Here is a 22475-nt window from a genome sequence, read left to right on the forward strand (position 1 = left end):
CTGACACCTGAAGAGCCTGGAGAGAATTGTTTGTTTAAGGTTAGCAGCTGCTTAGGACAGGTAAAAAAATCACTCCCTTTTCTGCAGTCCTTCAGGAAGGGGCTGCTCCAGCGGGATCCCTGGCATGGGGTCAGTCCTTCATGGAGAAATTCTGCCACCAAACTGCTGCTGGGGCTTCCCAGGGGACCACAGCCCCCTCAGGGCTGCAGGGCAGCCAAGCCCACGACACCACTGCATTTTTTTTATAATACCTCAGGCTGTTTGCTGAGGTTTAGACATGTCAGCATCGCTGTCCATTTTCACAGCAATGTGTTTAGTCTGGTTATTTGTAGGGGAAATCCATTTGCATATCGTATTCCCACACGAAATTTGGCCGTGGCAACTGGAAATTTAAAAATTGAGAAGCCCTTCTGAATTTTTCAGCTTCACTTTGCATTTGAGAGCACTGGGGATGCCAGCTGCACACTCTGAATCGCCCCTTTCACTCACCCTTTCAAGACCCCAACATTATTTTTGGATTTAAGTCTTTCTCCAGGCTGTGCCAGACAGGGGAAAGATCAGGAAGAAAGAGTGCTCTAAAAAATCAGTGATTTTTTAATGCATTAACATGGGAACAAGGAAAAAAGTCTCTTTATAGTAACCACTGTTAGCAGTTGCTGGCTGTACAGCAGAGTTGAGACTCAACTACATTTTCCCAACACACACAAATATTTCTTCAGAAACAAGTACAATAAAGGTGAAACACATTGCTTTATTTATAAAAAAACTAGCTTATAATTTATCACTAATTTTTCATGGTTTTTAAACAATTCAGAATAAATCCCCATAGGCAGTTTGCAATTAAGGAAAAGGGTGAAAAGGAAGGGATGTGGAGAGAGAAAATTACACATGATGCAGCATCTGTGATGTCTCAGAAAGCAAAAAAGTCAACTCAGTGCACCTGGAACTACATCCTGATAAAATCCATTAGTCTCCAGACATGTATTTTGCACCTCCAGTATCTTCCATCTTTAACCATGATTTGAGGATTAAAAACTGTCCTTTCTTTCATCCTCAGGTTCATACATATTTTTCCATTTCTGTAGTTCCTGAGAATCATTTATCTTCCATGCTTCAGCAAAGGACTTCATTTTTTTCCTGTGGGAGAAAAAAAAAACCCTAATCAAAATACAGACACATTTTTAAGTGAAGCACATCAAACCCTGAAAGTCCTACAGTCATCTGCAAATTTTTATACAGAGTCCAAAATAGCACAGCTCAAAATTTTATGTGATCTTCAAACAACAAGTTAGTATTTTCTAAGATTCATGTTCCTGCTCTAGGTCAGCCAACAAATTAATTTCATAACTAAGTTACAGCACCAGCAGCACTGACAAAAAGATATAAGCAAATGGTAAGAACAAATTGTTAAAGGAAATAAACAGCATTGTAGTCAGCCCTGTTTAATTTTGATCATTCAGTTAGTACAAATTTGTATTTGTGGGATCATAAAAAGAAAACACATTTTCAGTATAAATGAGTGCACGCATTTTTTCTCAGCATTTTTTGATTTGTAAGAGCTGTGACAAATTACAAGAGGTTTAAAATGGGTTCACGCACACTGCCAACGACAGCAATGTCAAAACTGGATGAAATTACCCTGCGGATTTTCTTAAATAACATGAGGGTGGTTTAAAGAAATGATACAACGTCGGAACCCAAGGTGTGCCTCAGACATTTTTGGATGTCCCAGGCCCAGGTCAGAAGCATTTGAGACCCTGGCAGGCAGCCGGAAACCTCTGTGGTTTTGAATCTGACCCATGGAACAATTTACCAACCTTGCAGGGAGAACAACAAATCACAAAAGTTTAGATATTATAATAGAAGTAGTCACAAAGTGAAAGGAAGAATCTTTGAGTGCTGTGCAGGGGGGGTTTAGGCCTTGTACAGAGGGGTCTGAGTTTTGTACATGGGGGTCAGAGGTTCTAAGATGGAGGGATTTGGGCGTGCCCTGTCCTCCTTCTTTCTCCTTCCTATCCCCCATGTTCTTGGTGATGTTGGCACTCCCAGATTGGTTTAGAGTAGAAAGTCACTGTTCAATACAGGTGATAGGCATTGGGGAAAAACTATAAACATTTAATAGGTAATGTGTGATATAAAAGATGGCACCAGCCCCTTGGGCGGGGGAGACGGAGAGAGACGCAGAGGGAGAAGGAGTCAGGGAGAATGCCAGGAAGTCTGTGTGCCTTGAGATAACGTGCAATGAACTGCCTTGAGACAGGACAAATGAAGACTGCTGAGTCTTTCTTTGAAGGCCTGGGTTGGAGGAGAGACTTTTCCACCTCCCGGGGTCACCCCAACCTGGGGGTGATTCCAACAATAAAAGGCATCTGGCCCGTGGGTATTGTGACAGCACAGGGGCAGTGCCACCAGCAGGTCTGGGTGTGGTTCCCCAGAGCTGGGAACTCCTGTTCCCACCACGCAGACCAGACCCACTCCTGGGAACAGCACACTTAGGACCCTGCTCCAGATTTGTTTGTTTTTGGTTTTTTTTTGTTTGTTTGTTTTTTGTGGTTTTTTTTTTTTTTACTTTTGTCAATTACAGACTGATATTTCCAATTAGCATAAACCACTGCATTATTTTTCCTATAAACTGTCAGGTACCTTCTAAAGTTTCTCTTTGGCTTTATTAAGAGGGGATAAAAAAACATCGTTAAGCACCGAGCGCTGTCGAGTTTCAAAGTTTGCACCTATAAATAATTAGAAGTCAAAATGTTCTCGTGTAAAATTATCCTGTCAGGATTAGGTACAGCCATCAGACAACCAAGATCTTGGTTCATTATGTTCCTAAGGGGATATTTGAATTTTGCTCATAGGACTGCCACGGAAAATAACAGCAAAAGGAAAAAAAAAAAAAATCCAGTGAAAACAGTTATGAATATCTAAACTGTGCACATAATGTTACAGGATTTACAAATCCATTATACACACAGGAATTTTCATAACTACTGTAATATATAAGGAACAAACACCCCTGAATGAAAACTGGGTATCAGGGAAATATTAAAATCCCCAGAACTTTCAGTAAAATTCTGAGTGTTTGTGGGGGCAATCAAAATGTATTATAAAATTTATTTTCAAGTTAAACCAGACAAAGAATGTCCACATGTCCTTCAACACTGTAGTATGCAAAGACAATTTCAAGTTCCAAAGTAAGTAATAAATACTTTCTAAGTTAAAGTCATTAGTATTTTCACTATCACTGATGGGAACATTAAGTAGGTATTATAGAAGGAAATAATTAAAGAAAAAATATCACATTTGTTCAGACCTTTTCATGTTCACTATTCTCTCCAACTCCTTTGATTTGTGAGCTGCTTTCTTCAAGATTTCTTCAGGAATATCTGCCAGTTTGGCAACATTTAGCCCGTAACTCCTTGCAGAGACTCCTTTAGTTATTTGATAAAGGAAAGTGATGAATTCAGGATTCTCTTCCACTTCAGATCCTAAAAACATGAAACCAAAATCAAAATCTCCCCTAGAGGCAAATACGTAAGTCCCCTGTCCTGATCAGCTTACAAGGTAAGCAGATATTACAATATGAAGAATTATGTAGGGGAAAGGTTAATGGCAAATAGCAATGGCAAGTCATGAGAAAAAACACATTAAAAATTTTTACAATTATTCAGTGAACAGGCCTTTATGATGCCCTTTGTAATTCTAGAACCGGGGCCATCATGTTTCAAAACAGTTTCAAAACACTCAGATGTGTTTTTTCACTCCATAGAGTGCTAAATTTTGGAGCTGCCTGGCACAGTAGGACGAAGACACTGAAAGCACATGACATTAAAGTACATGATATCATGCAGCCCGGCTGAAATGAAATCCATGGGAGCTACAAAACACATCCTGCTCGTGAAGCCCCACAAACAGCAAATGTTTCCAGACAGTGAGATCTTTCAGAGAAGGAGCTGCCATATGTTTGATCCCTAATCCCTCCTCCCTAATCCTTTGTGTTTGGCTGCTGTGGGAAGTTGGATGGCGGGATGAGCGAATCTTTCACCTACCCCAGCTCAGACACCCTCCTGAGACACGTGAAGGAATGCATGTCCAGTTTTCACCCCCCCAAAATGTGTGACTGGAGTGACAGTGGGTGTATCACGTTCAGGAGAGGTGTAAATTGTCACACTGACATCCTAGGATTTTAGCTTTTATAGTTATCATGTATTTGTAGTCCTGCAGCTCTTCAGTGAATAACTCTCAGCTCCACATTCAGTGTCAGCTGCTGCTGTCCCATTTTGGGCAGACACAACAATTCCTCTCCAGGCCTGGCAATCAAGGACACCTCACTGCTTCAGGGCCCAGAAATGCAAACCAAAGTGAGTTGGGGGAGAAACTTGGGGTGAATTACTTCATTACCTGAAGCTGTAATGTGCAAATGGACCAAACATATAAAAGTGTGGAAACCTGTGACCCGTGGTCCATTTTGGGTGCAGCCCCTGGGGGAGGGTTCTGTCTACCCAAAATGTACCTGAAAGCCCTTCAATAATATATCTGCATTTTATTCTCTTAACTTTGTCTGGCCCCTGTTTTTAGGTAGCCCCAAAAGCCATCAATAGCTTGGAGTGATCCCTCAAACTGCTGGCAGCTGCTGAGGTTGGCAGGTAGGGATTCAAGAAAAAAGCATTTGGCAAGGTCTGAGGAGGAAGATGGCTGTGAAGAAGGCTTCGGCTTTTTAGAAGTCTGTCCCCTGCTTTCAGGCAGCCTGAAAAGGCACCCACATCAGCGTTCCTTTGTGGCTGAGCTGCCCCACACCGACCTGCGTGCTGCCCGGCGTCCTCCTCCTCGCTGAGCAGGAAGGCCATGTGGTAATTGCCCACGGCGCGGGGGTACAGCTGCTGCAGCTCGCACACCGACGGGTAGTGGGTGACAAACAGCGTCAGGGCCTGCACCTGCACACACAAACACACACACAAACACACACACACAGAGAGCACGATGTGGTGTTCCCACGGGGCTGCTGTGCTCGCCCCACGCCGCCGAGCCCCGAGCGCGGACGCGGCGCCACAGGCACTTACGTCCCTGATGAAGTGCTCCAGCGTGGCATAAGCAATGGCAATGCCATCGTGAGTGCTCGTCCCCCGGCCCAGCTCGTCCAGGATCACCAGCGACCTCGAGGTGGCTTTCCTGATGATCTCAGCAGTGTCTGTCAGCTCCTCCATGAAGGTGCTCCGGCCTTTGTAGATGTTGTCTGCAGCGCCCATTCTGCACCGGGACACAGAACACAAAAACATTGCAAATGCCAGCTAATGCTGGGAAAAAAAAAAAATAATCACGGGCATGAAACCATTCTGTAATAACCTCTGGTTGCTGCTCCAAACGGAGGAGAAGAATGCAGGCAGAGCATTCACCTTCCAGAAGTGTCTCCCAGCACACACTTCTCCCCCCTTCACAAACAGCACAAGTCAGCCTGCTTTTCCCTCAAAAAGAACCCTGGGACTTCAGACCAGTCAGCTCACCACAATTCCACCAAAGGTTGCTTGGAAGGTGAATTTCACTCCTTTGGTTTAGTTCAACCCTCTACTCATATGGGTTTCTAATGCTAGCAGTATCGGGTACTGGCATTTCCACAGGGAGTGGAAACTCGTGTGAACCAGGTATTTGTGCATCCAAACAGCAGAGAGCAACTTCCTTCAGGCACTAACAAAATAACCATTATTTCCCCTCTAATTGCACAGGTATACAATCTTAACCAGCACGCTTAAACAAGATTTAAAGGTATTTTTAGAGTTCTCTCCTCATTCTGTTGAAACACAACGCTTGGCAGCTTGCAGGCAGGTGAGCTCCACACACAAATTCCTCGACATTCCATACAACTCTTCTAGCCCTGATTCACATCCACGTTCAAACTCTATCTCAAATTGTGAATCTGTGGTCTACATCTGAGAAACCTGTTGTTAGTCCACCCTGGTTTTCCATTTTCCTGCAGCTTTCCTTACCTGTGCAGGTAATACCCATTCTATACTGAAGGAAGAGCATTTCATTTTTACATTTCTGCTTTTGAGCTATATTAATCATATTAGAGCATCCCTTCTGAGACAGGTCATGCCACTGAGGAGGGATGCAGAACTGGATTTATTCACTCTTATCAGCCAGTATATAGTTACATACAAGCCACACTGATTTAAGGGAAAGTAACTCATGGGTTTAGTAAATTATATTTCCAAATTTAACAGCTGTATTTAGAGCCAATCAGAACCTTTAAAGAGAAGCTCAATATAGTGTTTTTTCTCTCTCTCTTTTGCTGGGTCTCTATTATAATTGCTTCTGTGACCTCCTGAGGCACCACCAAGATACAAATAATTTTATGAGGATCTTATGACTAAGAGTACCTGACTAAAACCAAGCAGCCTGGACCCAGTACAGCTATGATTTGTATGCATTCTCTGGTCCTGCACTGAAAATCTGTCGTGCTATCATTCATAACTGTGCAACAAGCAAATCTTCAGTTAAAAATTAACTGCTTCTGTTTGGAGGTGGGCCTATGAGACAACTGAGGTTTTGTTTCATTGAGTGTGTGCTTAAACACACACACACAAGTTTACACTCCCACATACCCCAAAAGACAGGTGATTCTGGCCATAAGCTAACTCAACTGTACATTATATTTCTCTGAATTAAGTGTATAACTCAGGATAATGAGGTTTTGTGAAATTAACATTTTATTAAGCCACTTACTGCTGTAATCCTTTCAAAAGCCAGGCTAGGAATGATGAATATTTTAGTGAATTTCTCACAGTGCCCCCACTATCCCTGTGCCCTTTTCCAGCCTGGGTCAGGCACCAGGCTCTGCTGTAAAATCAAATAATCCCCCTTATTGCACAGATCCACAGAGAACAGGATAACTTAGGCCTTTTTTAACACTATTACCTGCAAAAACATTAATCAGAATGACAAATACTTTTTATGTTTGAACAATCTCTGGCTCCTTAATGAACAACTTCAGTGTTAAGTTTCCAACCCTACAATTAGTGGCATTATTACTTTCTCATTTCTTACTTGGCTTTTCCTTACAGGGACAGCATCTCACAGGCTGTCTGTTGTGTGCCTGTGATGATTACACACAGAGCTTCCACTTGTCTCTGGGATTGCATCATTTCCACAGAGCCCACAAAATATTTTAGCCTGTTTTGTATCTAATTTGCATTCACAAAAATAATTTCCTGAACTTCCTCACTAAATGCTCAAGATACAAAGAGAAATTAGTATTATCTTTCCCTTGTTGTTAGAGACAGCTGGAGAAGAATTCTTTCTTTCCAGCGTCTTAAAACATTCAAATCCAACTCGGGCTTAACTACAGATTAAAAAAACAGTGATTTTTAAATGACACAAAACCTCTCAAATGTCATCCTTTGAAAATTGATAAAATTGTTCTTTCTGCCTCTGTCCTTTACACTAAAAAAATTATACTTGTTTTTTGAACATACACACTGAGCAGTGTTATCCCAGAAATAAGCAGGAATAACTGTTTTACTGTGGTTGACTGCAATTATAAAACTAACAGTTAATTTGCAGCAGGGCATTGCTCCCTAACTTTATGCTCTCTTATTCCTGATACAATAAAGTTGTTGAGTCACAAAACCTACTGCTTAAACAACCCTTTTTTTTTGATTTTTCTCACATTTAAAACAGCCATAATAAACCCCAACAAATTTCTCCAGGCCTCGGTGGCTCTCAATCCACATTTTAATGCAGATCTCCTCCTAAATGTTTTCATACATTAAAACATTAAATTCTTTTTCTCCAGTCCTGCCCACAAGGAACGTGCAGACAGGCAGCATGAGCAGCGTCTCTTTGGATCCATCACTCCTCAGCAGATGCAATTTGGCTGGAAAACACTTGTTTTTATGTCTCTTTGACAGCCAACCAAATATTGCAAAATTAAAAGCTCTTCATCTTAGGGTGTTCAAGCCATTTATTATGCAAACTAAAAAAAAAGAAGAAGAGGATGGATTATCTGATTTCAGTGCTTGGTTCAAGTAGCAAAGATTCCTGTCAAAGGCCTCAGAAAAAAACAGCAGAGAGGCAATGTTTTGTAAGTTAATTTTCAGAGGGTAAGTTAGAGGATATAACTGCAATACCTCTCAAAAGAAGTTATCCTAGATGCTTTTAGAGTTGGCTTGGGTTTGAGATCACAGTGTGGGCCCCAGGAAGTTCACTCCTCTTTTATTTCACTGTGCATCTCTCTCACAGTCTGTGAAAATGAACAGGCAGCCCAGGAGCTCACAGTGGTGACATTCCACCATGTGAATCCCAGAAAATAAGACTGCAAAGCCATTCTCTAGAGCCTTTTTTTCACACAGCTGTCAACAGCCCAGTGCTACTTACTGATTCCTGCTCTGTGGAATACTTAATGCTGGGAAAGAAACCCAAACTGGAACTAGGTTTTCCCATTGATTTTAGCAATATCCATCTGAGTTTAGAAGCTCACCTTAAATACTTACTGCAAAAATGGAACCTGTTGCAGAAGAATAAACCTAATTCAGGAACAATTAACATGAAAAGAAAGTTACTCTTTTCTTCAGGAATAAGGTGTAGAGCACTCTCAACACCAACAAAAATCACTTTCTGTGATTCAAAGATAACACTGAGAACACCAGGAATAAAATAAATTTATAATGTAACTTTACAATTCCACTCACTCCCTCACACCAAACCCCTTTGAAATGTCATTTCAAAGATCACTGCATTTGCACAGGAGTAATTTAAATTAAAATAACCAGTTTACAAGAAGGGAGGACTAGATGTGCTGTTGCCTTGCAGCTCACCCTTTTCCTGGCAGGGGCCTGCTCTCCACAGCCTGTCTGGTGTGGTCAGCCAGGGCGGTGGGCACAGGCAGGACACTGGAGATGTATTAAGTAATTCCTCAGGAGACTGCATGTGTAAATTTCTAACAGCTCACTGGCAAGAAAATAATGCTTCACACTCCCCCACAGCCTACTGGTACATCATCCTCTTCATTTCCATCAAGATCTCACTGATGCAGACCAAAAACTGACAGTAAGAAAAATAATTTACAGAAGCCGTAATTACAGAATTAGGGAAAAAAAAAAGAAGTGTGATGGAAAGCACGGCTATCAGGACAGTAATTATTTTTGCATTATTCATGGGTGACTCCTAAGAAGTGTGCCAAGGACAGGGAATCAAAGGATGCTCATGACATAAACCTGTTTTCAGTCTACATGCACATGTGCTCAACCACTTCTGCAACTGCTTATCTGCAAATTTAAATGAAGAAATACCAATGGTATGTTACCTAATTAAGGAGAACAGCTGTTGAGAAGCCTGACAGAATGCATTCAATGAAAAATACATTTTTCTTTCGTACATTATTGTAGATATGTGATACTCTCAGTCACTGAGAGATTAATGAAGATATTAAATGACTCTGAGGGATACAAACTTTGCATGAATGTAGAAAGAAAAGCGAGTCCAAAGGGATCTCAATACTCAGTTTCATAGTGGTTTCTAAATCATTTTTTTCCCCTTCTCAGTATCACTCGGTAACTGAAGCAGCCAGAACAAACAATCACTGAAATCCTCCTTTCCTTCTAGGGCTGGCCCACAGGGGAACACTGCACTCACCAGCACCCCTGCGTTTTAAAAGAAACATTTCTAACAGGATTTACTTTCAAGATGCGAAGTGCATGGATGGGGATTTTTTTTTTTTCCCTGAAAGCCAGAGGAAAAAAAAACACCCATGGACTCGATCTTTTCAAAAGCTTCAGCTGCACTGACAGCACAGGTAGGACAGAATCCCTGTGAGTCAATGCAGGCCCTGAGTGACAAGAAGTTAACAGCACCCCTCACCCCTAGACTTCATGGACAAACAGAAACTCAGTGATTACAAAAGGTTATGTCATGTTACCTAGGGAGGAACACCCAGTAAATCTGCTTTCTGAAATTCAGCAATGATACTCTCAGTAACATTTGAACTCCTTAAAAATACTTGTTACATTGCCTAGGGCAAATACATCACTGACTTTTAAATAATCAGTGTAAATGTTACTGATGGTCAAAAGGAAGAACAGCTTGTGAGTGCAAATATTTTGCTGCAGGATAAATTATAAGAGCAGATACTCAAATTAAAGTGTTTCTTTGACAGTCATTACTATTAGCTTGAAGAAGGTGAAAAAATGGAGACAAATCACCACCTTCAAATATGCACAGGTTTGCACTCACTGCTTGGGACACCAGGGAGGGAACTCAAGGTAATTAAGTTAATGTGCATTTGTAGCTGAAGGATTGAGGCCAGGGGGGATTAAAGAGCAGGAACTATAGCAACAGAGCAGGGACAATGGCTGAAGCACTCAGCACAAGTGAACTTTTCCCCTTTAGACCTGTGGACGCCAAGGACAATCCAATTCCACCTGTGACTGGGTCAAGTCATAGGATGGAAGAGTTTCAGAAAGGTAAATACAACCACTCAACCTCACTGTAAAACAGCTGGTGAGCTTTGCAGGCAGATTTCCTCCTCCCCTGGCCCCTGTGAGTCTCCCTGAGTGTGAACACCTGCCCTGCACTGTCTGAGGTGGATTTCCAGGGCACATTTCAGCCCCTGCACACACAAGGGCTGTTTGTATTCCGACTTTACCCAACAGCATTAATGCAGCCCCAAAGGCTGTCTGGTTGAATATGGCATTATTCCACGTATAAAAGATGCAAACCTCACACTGCAGATGCATGTTTCTGTGAAATGAACAGAGACATGAAACCAAATTAGCTACAGATACATGCACAGCCTGGCTTAACTTGTTCCTACAGAGCCACAGAACACTGTCAGAAGCAATTACAGTTCAAATGTACGGTGATACGTCCAAGACACAACTCTTCTAGAAAAAAAAAACAGAACAAAATAATTCTTCAGTTTAACAACGCTAACTACAACTTTCGCTTAATCTATTTTTTTTTTAAATCCAAACCAAAGCTATCTCCATGTGATAAAAAATGGTGCAATGTACTTAATACAGCACCCTGTTCTTCCCCGAAAGATGGGAACAATTTACCCCAGAGGTGCAATTACATGATTGATTGTGAGCATAAATGAAAGGCTTAAGTAATTCTTGTTACTCTGGCAGTAAACAAAAATACAATTAAGGAGGAACAAAATGAAGCAAATTACTGTGCCATAAAGAAGTAACATTTCTGAAAATTACTTTGGGGTTATTGACAGCTAAAAGTTCTGTTGGTCTGACTCACTGTGCTTTTAATACAAACAATACTTTCTTGGCATGTCAGTATATAAAATTCTCATGTGGACTTGCCATTCACTTGGGATTGCTTTGTGAGAACAGCTCCCTACTTTTCTGCACAATAAATAAATCAATGTGCACGGCAGAGCCACTAAGCTTTACCACATACATACAAAATAAACAGAGATCTGGAAAAGTACCTTTGATTTTTTAATTTTCTGACCATTATCTTTCAGACTCTAACTGCTCAGGCAAATTGAGAGACTTTCTTCTATTTGTTCTATTTTTTATTCCCAAAGGAAGATCTGAATGATTTAAACATTTGTTTTCAGGTTTAAAGAGCTTTGAAAAAAAAAAATCTCCAAAGTTCTGGTCAAAAACAGGTTATGTACAAACAAGTTGTTCAGCTGAGATAAACTCCTCCACAGTTTTGACTCAGCAATCAATCTCCTGATGATTTCTGTACACACCTGCAAAACCTGCCAAACACTGCTGTCACCTCCCCACTGGTTTCACAGCCTAGATTTCTCTGATTAGGAAGAAGCTGTCTAGATGAATGTCTTCATTTGTCTGAGGTGTTGTGATTTTAACTGTTTTTTTTAGGAAAAATTATCTTCATCATCTTATCCTGTAAGCGTCCAATAAATCATTAAAGCTTAATAAAGAAATAAATGGCAGAAAGGATTTTTTTTTTTTTTTTTGTAATGTAGACTCTGGTCTTTACAATTAAAACCAAAAAAATTCACAAGTGATATAAAAATGAGAGGCAATATTTGCCCATTCCTATGCAAATAGGACCACTTCTAATAATAGAGGTTGTTATTTATTTATTATTTTAAATACAACTATTTCCCCCTCTGTGCTTCTCCTGTGCAGCTCCCTTCTGATCAGCCAATGAAACTGGCTGAAGGAAATTAAGTGTAACGTGGTTTGCTTAGTTACAAAAAGTTGAGAATTCATTTTGCCATGAGAGGGTGCATCAATGGAACAGTCACATCCATTAAGACTTAGGAGAATTATTTTGCTTTTGTTCTCACATGATTTACCTCAATGTATTGCAAAAAGCAATTGGAGAACATCTTCCACTCAGTTTCTAGTTTGACAGAAACATTCTTTTTCCTGCTTCACATACCCACTCCATCCTGTGCTTTCTGATTTTCTCAGGAGTTCTTACAAAATATACTCTTAGCAAGCCCTGAAACATTTTAACCTGAAAGTAAATCTGAAAGTAATCTAAAGTAAGCCATACCATTTTTAAAGTATCTTTCAAACTTGAATGATGTTGGCATTTCAATGAAGAAAAAAAAAAAAAATACAAGCATCCCAAGTCAGCTGTCCAAATGCTTGCAGGTATTCATATAATATTTGCTTTCCATCATGATTTTAAACCTCACTGAAATTTGTGATAATGCCATCGGTATGTACGTTTCATCCAGTTAAAATAAAATGTTTGTCTACTTGTTTCTTTCAGCTACACACACTTGTGAAACAGTTAATATGACTTTGTCAAGTTGTCAGAATTAAATAGCTGTAAATACATTCAGGGAGGTAACACTCACAATACATCTATTATAAGGCCTGACCTTTTTGGGAGCAATTCCACCATTTACAGATCAGAAAAACAGACATTTTAATAAACCATACTGAAGAAAGTACTATGGCTTGTTCGATACATGGCCTCTCCAGAAGTCTGGAGTAATGAGGACTGAGTTTTCTTGGGTTCTTTTTAGTTTTGTTTGAAGAAATCCTCCATCTCTAAACTGTTCTCTAAGCCCTAATAGCAATTCCTTCCAGATATGGGGAAGAGGCTGAGGGGCTCCATGTACCCTGCACAATCCTACAGCCACAAACACTCCCTTAGTTTCTGCCCCATAAATCTCTTTTAGGCGACAACAGTCAAGGCACAGGAAAAAAAATGTGAGAGGATCCACAATGCCTGTGGGCGAATCATACCAGAAATGTCACTTTGGGACAAATGCCCCTTCCTCTTCCATCTCTGTGAACCCAAATGCATGTGACTGTTGTGGCTCTCTGCTCACAGGGTGATGGAGATGAGCAGTGCCAGGCACACCACTCGAGCAGGCATTCCAACACTGATTTATTTCTTAACGCCATTATGCTGTCTCCCACGCGAGTTCTGTGAGGTTTTTAGCACGGGAGGTTTGTGCAGCACTCACAAACCTCAGTGGAGCAGGCCACACCTGGTCTGAGTGGGTTTCAGAGCAGCTGAAGGTCCCACCTGAGCAGCGGCACAGCAAAGGGAAGTACAGCCCCCAGCTGGCAGAACAGCACCGAGTTGCCACTTACAGGGACTCGGAGGAAATGTCTTGGCTGCTCCAGCAGCTCCCTAAAGATAAAAAGAGACTGAATCTCATCAGTGTCACCATGTTTAGCCAGGTATATGTGTGAGCAATACCATTTTTTCCTTAACCTGGAATGCATAGTATGTAAAACACATGAATGGCCACTGTCCAAGCACTGGGGAGGCAGGAGCAGAGAGCTCTCCTCATACCGGCTCTGTTTCTTGGGAAGAGAGGATTATCTGATGGGCACTTCTGGGTGCCTCCAAGGCAAAGTGTCACACAAAACCAGGCTCAGCTGGGGTGAAACATCCAGGCTGGACTGATCACAGAATGCCCTGAGCCGGACGGGACCCACAGGATCACCCAGTGCCACCCCTGCCCTGCACAGACCCCCCAAATCCCCCCTGGGCATCCCTGGAGCGCTGCCCAAGCTCTCCTGGAGCTCTGGCAGCCCCGGGGCCGTGCCCATTCCCTGGGGAGCCTGGGCAGTGCCAGCAGCCTCTGGGGAAGAGCCTTTCCTGCTCTCCAGCCTGGGCTGCCCCGGCTCCTGTCCCTGTCACAGGGAGCAGAGCAGAGCAGAGATGGGAGCTGCCCCTCGGGAGGAGCTGCAGCCCCGGGGACTGGGGCTGGCCACACCCTGGTCACTGACACTGCTGTGGCAAACTGAGCCATGCACACACCCGGGTGTCCTCTCAAGGGTGGACACAGCCTGTGTGGACATGTTTTCCTAGAGCCTGCAAAGGGGTGTGTTCACCGCCTGAGCTGTGTCACCTCAGGCCACAGCTGGGAGGACATAGCTGGCACTCCCATGGACCTCAAAGGCAATTTTCAACAGGACCTTCACCTGGAAAGGCTCTCAGTTATTCTGTTGTGGCTTGAAGTGATCGAAATCCTCTCCCTGCACTGACCCCATCAACCAACTCAGAAAAGCCACTCCAAGGTACGTGGCTGGGATTGGCCCTTGGTGGCTGGGATTTATGTGACACAACCAAGGCCGGTGGTGAGTGGGATGAAACTCTTCCATTATTTCAGTGCTCAGCTCTCCAAAGAATTCTGTGCTCTGGTTTTAGTTGAACAAACAGCTTTTACACATGTTCCACATCATTGTACAAGAACAATGGATTATAAAATACCAAAACAGTGATGTAACTTCAGAGCTGGGACAGACAGACCCAGGATTCCATCGTGGCCATGTCCATCTGAGGGACTCTGTATACAGACATGTAATACAAGCTAGAACTAAAAAACATCCCTCCCCAGCCTAGGTGAGCAATCACCATCTGTTTTCACAACTTTCTTACACATATAGTGGAATCTGAAACAAGTGAGTACCTCCTAACTGCAGACTCAGCAATGGGGAGTGCCCTCCACATTAAAAATACATTTAATTCATCTGTTGCAAGGAAAAAATGCAAAAGAAAGTTCTTTACACATAAATATAGATTATGTGATGTGAAGGGACTATCCTGCACTGCCAGCCCCCTCCACCCCTGCCTTCTCTACATACCCTACAGACAATTCCAGTTGTATTTGATACCATAAGGATTAAAGTCATGCTGAGAGGCTGTAAACAGCAAGATAAATCTTTCAAGAGAGGGCAATTGCATGAGAGGATAGTCTACCTGCCTCTGTTTATTCCTGTGACCTTTCAGCATGAGGCAGACCCCCTGCAGGAGGCAGTTCTCAAAGGCATCTGAAGCACAGGTGCTTCATTAGTCCAGACAACTGAAGCTGCACCTTTCACAGCATTTCCAGCTTGGCTGGGATGAAACCTCACTGCACAGTGGGTCACTGTAGTGACTGTGCTAGCTCCCTGAATTAAGTGAGACTAGCTCTCATTTCCACACGGGAAGAGAAATCCAGGCAGGTACGTGCTCTAGGAAGGAAATTACTCTGTCCCTGTACCATCACCTGGCAGTGGCAGGGGTTGCTCTCCTTCACACATTCTTTCTGATGGCAGCTCGTGATGGCCAAAAATTGATTCTCAAAGTCTTGAAGGCACTTTGTAACCTGAACTGTCAATTATTTTTTTGTTTATTTGAACACGTTTTGCCTTCAAAGTGCTCTAGCATTCTCCCTCTCCCTCCCAATTTTGACCATGGACCCTCATGAACAGCTACTGTTGGCCCGCAGGAAGCAGGATGAAGCCTCCTAGCAATGGGAAATTCTATCAACAATTGATTAGAAGAGGGACCCCTGCAGAGGTGAGCTTTCTTCAGCAGCTGAACACCACCCCTCCCCAGGGCATGATTAGGCCAGCAGAACTCTTGTCATTAATTCCTCCATACATGGATGTCCAGCCCTGCTTTGTCTCCCTGCCCAAACACACACAGAAACAGCATATTAATTTCAGTGTCTGATTGACTGTATTAGAACTAACAAACATGGAAGGTTAATTTTAAAAGTAGAAAATGAGGTACTTTTAAAAGTACCTCTTTACTGCAAAGAGAAACTTGGATGGGAATTTTTGGGAATATCCAAATCCCATTAAAAGTCAATATAGATGAGATGTCAACCTCTTCAAAACCCTTCTATATGTTTTAAATATAATTAAGAGTTAAGTTAAAATTCTTTAAGAAAAGATTACAAGAAAACATTACCCTTTATTGGAGAAGGGAAAAAAAAAGAAGAAAATACTATCCAGCAAACATCCTCAAAATCCTGTGTCCTCCTCCTAGTCTGGGCCAGGCTTAGCACTGTTCCCTGTCTTACCTCCCCAGTAATGAAAAAAGATCATAAAGATCATTCCTATCTTCACTCTACCTGTAAGCAATTCCTCTTGCATCTTTGAAAACATTTAGTGTAATCCAGTATGTAAAGTCAATTTAGAGATGCTATCCTATATAAGCACAATATATCACACGGAATAACCATAGTAGCAACCTTTCAATTTCCATGGAAACCCTACTTGGAAAACAAGACACAAATCCTGGGGATACAAATCCCTTAAACCTATATAAAGTCACGCTTGCAAGATGCAGTCTACAAACCAAAAAAGGGACTGGAAAAAGGGTTTATTGCACAGAACTCTTGGTCACCCTGGAGCACAGAACCCCTCACAGAGCCAGGCTGTACAGCATCACTGGCTGATCCCTCCCTGCATCCTTTGCTACATCCTTCCCTGCATCCCTGAGCATCCCTCCCCGAGCATCCCGCTCTGAGCATCCTTGCCTGCATTCCTGAGCATCCCTCCTTGAGCATCCTTCCCTGCATCCTTCCCTGAGCATCCTTCCCTTCATCCTTGAGCATCTGCCCCTGCATCCTTCCCTGCATTCCTGAGCATCCCTCCCTGAGCATTTGTCCCTGCATCCCTCCCTGCATTCCTGAGCATCCCTCCTTGAGCATCCTTCCCTGAGCATCCTTCCCTGCATCCCTGAGCATCTGTCAATGCATCCATCCCTGCATCCCTGAGCATCCCACCCTCAGCATCCCACCCTGAGCATCCTTGCCTGCATTCCTCAGCATCACTCCTTGAGCGTCCTTCCCTGAGCATCCCTCCCTGCATCCCTGAGCATCCTTCCCTGCATCCCTCCCTGAGCATCCTTTCCTGTATCCCTGAGCATCCCGCCTCAGCATCCCGCCCTGAGCATCCTTGCCTGCAATCCTGAGCATCCCTCCTTGAGCATCTGTCCCTGCATCCTTCCCTGCATCCCTGAGCATCCATCCCTGCATCCCTCCCTGCATCCCTGAGCATCCCGCCCTGAGCATCCTTCCCTGCATCCCTCCCTGAGCATCCTTTCCTGTATCCCTGAGCATCCCTCCCCGAGCATCCTTCCCTGAGCATCCTGCCCTGAGCATCCCTCCCTGAGCATTTGTCCCTGCATCCCTCCCTGCATCCCTGAGCATCCTGCCCTGAGCATCCCTTCCTGCACCCCTGAGCATCCCTCTCTGAGCATCCCTCCCTGAATCCCTGAGCATCCATCCCTGCATCCCTCCCTACATCCCTGAGCATCCTTCCCTGAGCATCCTTCCCTGCACATCCTTCCCTGCATCCCTCCCCGAGCATCTGTCCCTGCATCCCTCTCTGAATCCCTGAGCATCTCTCCCTGCATCCCTGAGCATCCCACCCTCAGCATCCCGCCCTGAGCATCCCTCCCTGCATTCCTGAGCATCCCTCCTTGAGCATCCTTCCCTGAGCATCCCTCCCTGCATCCCTCCCTGAGCATCCCTGAGCATCTGTCCCTGCATCCCTCCCTGCATCCCTGAGCATCCTTCCCTGCATCCCTCCCTGAGCATGCTTCCCTGTATCCCTGAGCATCCCGCCCTCAGCATCCCACCCTGAGCATCCTTCCCTGCATTCCTGAGCATCCCTCCTTGAGCATCTGTCCCTGCATCCTTCCCTGCATCCCTGAGCATCCATCCCTGCATCCCTCCCTGCATCCCTGAGCATCCCTCCCCAAGCATCTGTCCCTGCATCCCTCCCTGCATCCCTCACTCTCTCTCCCTGCAGGGCTGCCACGCTAACAGCATCCCCCAAAACGTCACCACAGCAGTGATGGAAGTACCTTGGAGACTGACACCTTCCCATGGTAAGTTTTTGAAGCATTAAAAATGTACTGAAGTTATCAGCAACAAAATGGAAATTCACGTTTTTTTCAGCAAGACCTTGTGGCCTGGGGTGGCAGTGAAAAAAGGAGTTCTACATAGCTGTTATCATAGAAAAAATTAAATTATAATTTAAAAAAATACAAAAATCCAAACAAAACTAACCTGTAAAACAAGGCACAGAAGGTGAAAACAAAAAAAGCAAAACAAAACAAAACAAAAACAAAACAAAAAGCAAACAAACAAACAGACAAAACCCCCCAAACACCAAACCAAACAAAAAACCAAACAAACAAACAAAAAAAAAGCATCTCTTCCAGGTCATTCTCTACCAGAGGAGAATACAGAGCAAAAGCTGAGGCTTTAGAAAAAAAAAAACATTAAACCTCAAGCAGGACACAGTATGTGGCAGATGGTTTATTGATTCTTTCCTCAAACCAGGCATTAAAAACTCTTTCAAGGGTAACTTCCTATGGCTGAGAAATTCCCTGAATGCAACACCACATTAACCCGCCTGACACACTTACATAGTTTAAGACCTTTCCCAGAACCCTGGAAAAAACCAAAACCTACCCAAAAAAAAAAAAAAAAGAGAGCTGCATCCTTCTTGGATGGTCTCTGTATATCTTGAGCAGAATCTTCTAACCTGGCCCTTTTCTCCTTTTTTTTCCTCTTAACTGATGCGTGACTACTTCTATCTTAATAATGTATTAGCAATTTCTTCCTGATTAATATTTAGTCAATTGGTTTACTCTTAATTGCTGGTGCAATTACAAGAATTTCAGTAATTCCTCCACATACTCATCTGGTGTTTGACACATATGACATTAAATGAGGAATGGCACATCCAGCTGAGCTTGCAAAACTAATATAGACAAGAAGGAAAAAAAAAAAAAAATTCAATCCCCTGTGTTAGAATTTGACTGGGCTACAAATGACATGGTCTGAAATCTCACAGAGTAAAAAGTACTCTGTGTCTGCTTAGCTGTAAGTCTGAAAGCAGAAGTTTTACCTTTGACCACACTACTTTATCAGAAAAGTTGTGAAAGTACTTGGGTTTTATTCTAATACGGAGAAAAGTGAAGTGGAATCAGGGAAATACACTGGGGAACAGGCGGGACACAGATAAAAATCCAATTTATTCTCTTTCAAGCGGGTCCAAAACAAAACATCTCTCCCAATGACTGTGTCATATTTCTTAGTATTTTCTGCAGAAAACATCCTTTTGCTATGACAGTCTAGGAAAAGCAGAGGAAAGCAGATACTCAGCTTGTGTGCGTGTGTGATTAGGATTTAAGGAAGTGAGAACACAAGTGAAGTACTCCATGTTCAGCTCCAAACCCCGGAGGAAGACGAAAATAATCTTCAAATGCTCGGTGATGCTGTAGTGCTCCTCCTGTGTATCCCTGTGCCCCCACAAGAAATGCTCACCCCATCAACCAGCCCACAGCTTCCAGCACAGGGTGGGGAACAAAGTGAAGCATTTTGAATTCTCATCTCCAGTTACTTCTGGGAAGAGGACACGAATTGTTTGCTACTGTGCTTAGCACTGCCCTGCATCAAGGTGTGATTTTCATTTGTGACATAGTAGAAAGTAAGAACACAACACCTCTATAGGATGAAGCAATTGCAGGTGAGTAGTGCCTCAGGTTCTTGATTAAAAGTTACCTCTGGAATGCACACTGGCATCACAGAACAGGAATTCCCAGAAATTCCAGCTTAGGAACCTGATTGCTGTGAAACTTATAACCACACAGGCTAATCCATCCCAAATACCACCAGTAACAGAAAACTTTGACTAATTAATGTAATTATTGAAGAAAAAGGGGGGGAAATGGGGCGATAAGCCATAGCAATATTAGATTATATAATTATAATTATATATGTTATATATAATATTATAAATATAATATATAATTATAATTATATATATTAGAATATATATTAGAAGAGTTCTGACTCTGCTGATAATTTTTACAAATTACTCAGCAATGTCTCAAGAAATGAGACAGTAAAATAAACTGTCATTTATTCTTAAAAGGACATCAAGTGAGGAGTAAGTGTGTTTAGGACTGATAGCACAGGAAGGAGATTAAGCATAAAATACATGCAGTCCAAAATTTTCAGTCTGTAATATCATGAGTATACACAACAGAGCTTCAGAGCAGAAACTGTGACATGATTTTCAGAGGTGACAGCATTTGTTTTTGGGGAAACATTTGGCCACTACACAGCAGCATGAATTTGGCTGAGATATCCATTCAGGCAGGTAAGCAAGATACCTGGATGTTAATCAAGACAGACACATTAAAATTCTTGCCCCTTGAAGATTCAAAGATTACAATACAAGTACCATAGCTTACCAAAAAACCGGAATCAAAACCTAGCAATGAACATAATGTGCCTCTAAAATGAAAAAAAGGAAACTTCAGGTACAAACTCTCAAGTTATGACTGAAAAATTAAATTATACTTCGATACACACACCCCCTGCCACAGTAGCATTTCCAGTTTTGAGAGATTACCTGGTAAAAATTCCATCCACAACACCAATTGTGGCCTCCTCTGCAGGGACGAAAGAGCCGATCTGTGCCATGACTGTGATCAGTGCCACTTGCTTGATGTAGGAGCTCTTCCCTCCCATGTTGGGCCCAGTTATTATCATGACCCTTTCACCATCTCCCTGGAAACACAAAACAGGGGTGAAATGCACTGCCCTGCACATGGTGCTTCTACCAGGAAGTCTGATGTGCTTAGAAGGATACAGGACGAGTCTGCAGGGTTAAACATTCTATTTCTAGGTGCACCGCTTTCCTCCACTCTTGCAGCTCATCACATTCACCTCTCCAGGTATTATCAAGCCCCAGATGCACCAAAATCACCTTTGATTACTCTTGAGCAAAAAGGGGGAACCTTCCTGTTCTCCATCAAGGAGCCAAGAAATAATCCAGGAACTTGGTCACCAGCACGGGAAGCAGTGAGGGATGCTGAGGGATGCAGGGCTGGATGCAGGCAGGCCAGAGGAGGCTCCAGGATGAGCAGAGGGATGCAGCAGCTCTGCTGGCAGGAAAGGCTGGCACGGCTGCCATTGCTCAGCCGGGCAGGAGAAGCTTTGGGCTGAGCTCAGGGGGGCCTTGCAGGGCCTGAAGGGGCTGCAGCAAAGATGGAGAGAGACAATTGCCAAGGGCTGCAGGGACAGCACACAGGGAATGGCTCCCACTGCCACAGGGCAGGGCTGGATGGGACATTGGCAGTCAGGAATTGTTCCCTGGCAGGGTGGGCAGGCCCTGGCACCGCTGGGGCTGCCCCTGGATCCCTGGCAGTGCCCAAGGCCAGGCTGGACACTGGGGCTGGGAGCACCTGGGACAGTGGGAGGTGTCCCTGCCGTGGCTGGGGTGGGATGAGATGGACTTTATGGTTCCTTCCAACCCAAACCATTCTGGGATTCTGTAAAATTTCTCTGGAGAAAGGGAGAAAATCGTGAGCTTCCAGCACAGCCAGCACTGCCCAAATGTGGCTGTGATCTGGAGTGTGACTGGAGATCTCCAGTCTGAGCTCTCATGGTCTGGGAAGATCTGGTAGGCAAAGACCTGACCTGGATTTCACATTCCTGACTGCCTGTCTGGGTATGACATTAGGACATTCAGAGTGGCTCCAGCAAGGCATCAAGACATTCCTGAGTCTGGCAGTACTCAACTGCAGCACAGATGCTGTGAGCAGGCCATGCCCAGTCTCCATCAGCGTCTCTCATCATTAAAACCAGACCCAAGAAAATGAGATCAGATGTAAGAACTCATCTCAGCTGTAAGACTCCCCATGGTATTGCTATGTGTCTACAGCACCACAATAAAATTGTCTTCCTCAAGTGCAGGACAACAGCTGATACAAAATTAAAACTTGTCAATGAACCTATAAAGCTTTCTCACAGCCTGGGTCGAGACTAAGAGCTTGAGTTATGCAGGGACATCACACAGCTAGACTTTCCCACGGGTTGCATCTGATGAAATGCACCAAGTGATGACCTAAACAGAAGCCAGCACCCTGCACTGCCCCGTGGGAGGGGCAAGGGAGACAGGACAAGCTGTGCATAATGGACATTAGTCACACTACGCGGGGAACTCGGCACTGATCAGGGACTGTGGCTACAGCAACCAACAAATCTCCATGCAGCAGGTCTCAAAATCTTCACAGAGTTGGGTTTCATACTGGGCTTTCCTTCTGTTTATAGGGACACACACAAAACACAGACAGGACTGTCACTTATATTATAATTCAGGTATTAGAGAATGCACAGGACATCAGTATTTATTATACGTAAAAAGCTGATCAGCTTTTGCAAAAAAAAAAACCCTCATCCATACAGAAGTCACAATTCAGTCAAAATGTAGAAAGTGCCG

General features: G+C 43.4%; 1 protein-coding gene across 1 annotated transcript in view; it reads right to left on the minus strand.

Moving 5' to 3' along the window:
• Positions 1-731: 731 nt before the first annotated feature.
• The window catches only part of MSH3 (mutS homolog 3), a 97150-nt gene continuing 75406 nt past the window's right edge, over positions 732-22475 (minus strand). The window contains exons 20-24 of the mRNA XM_054002553.1: positions 20604-20761; positions 5058-5244; positions 4799-4931; positions 3311-3485; positions 732-1137 (exon numbers count right to left, since the gene is read on the minus strand). Coding sequence (XP_053858528.1) covers positions 1029-1137; positions 3311-3485; positions 4799-4931; positions 5058-5244; positions 20604-20761 — 762 coding nt within the window. The 3' untranslated portion in view covers positions 732-1028. The remainder of the gene's footprint in view (positions 1138-3310; positions 3486-4798; positions 4932-5057; positions 5245-20603; positions 20762-22475) is intronic.

Source organism: Vidua macroura, chromosome Z (genome assembly GCF_024509145.1).
Source record: "Vidua macroura isolate BioBank_ID:100142 chromosome Z, ASM2450914v1, whole genome shotgun sequence".
NCBI lineage: Eukaryota > Metazoa > Chordata > Aves > Passeriformes > Viduidae > Vidua > Vidua macroura.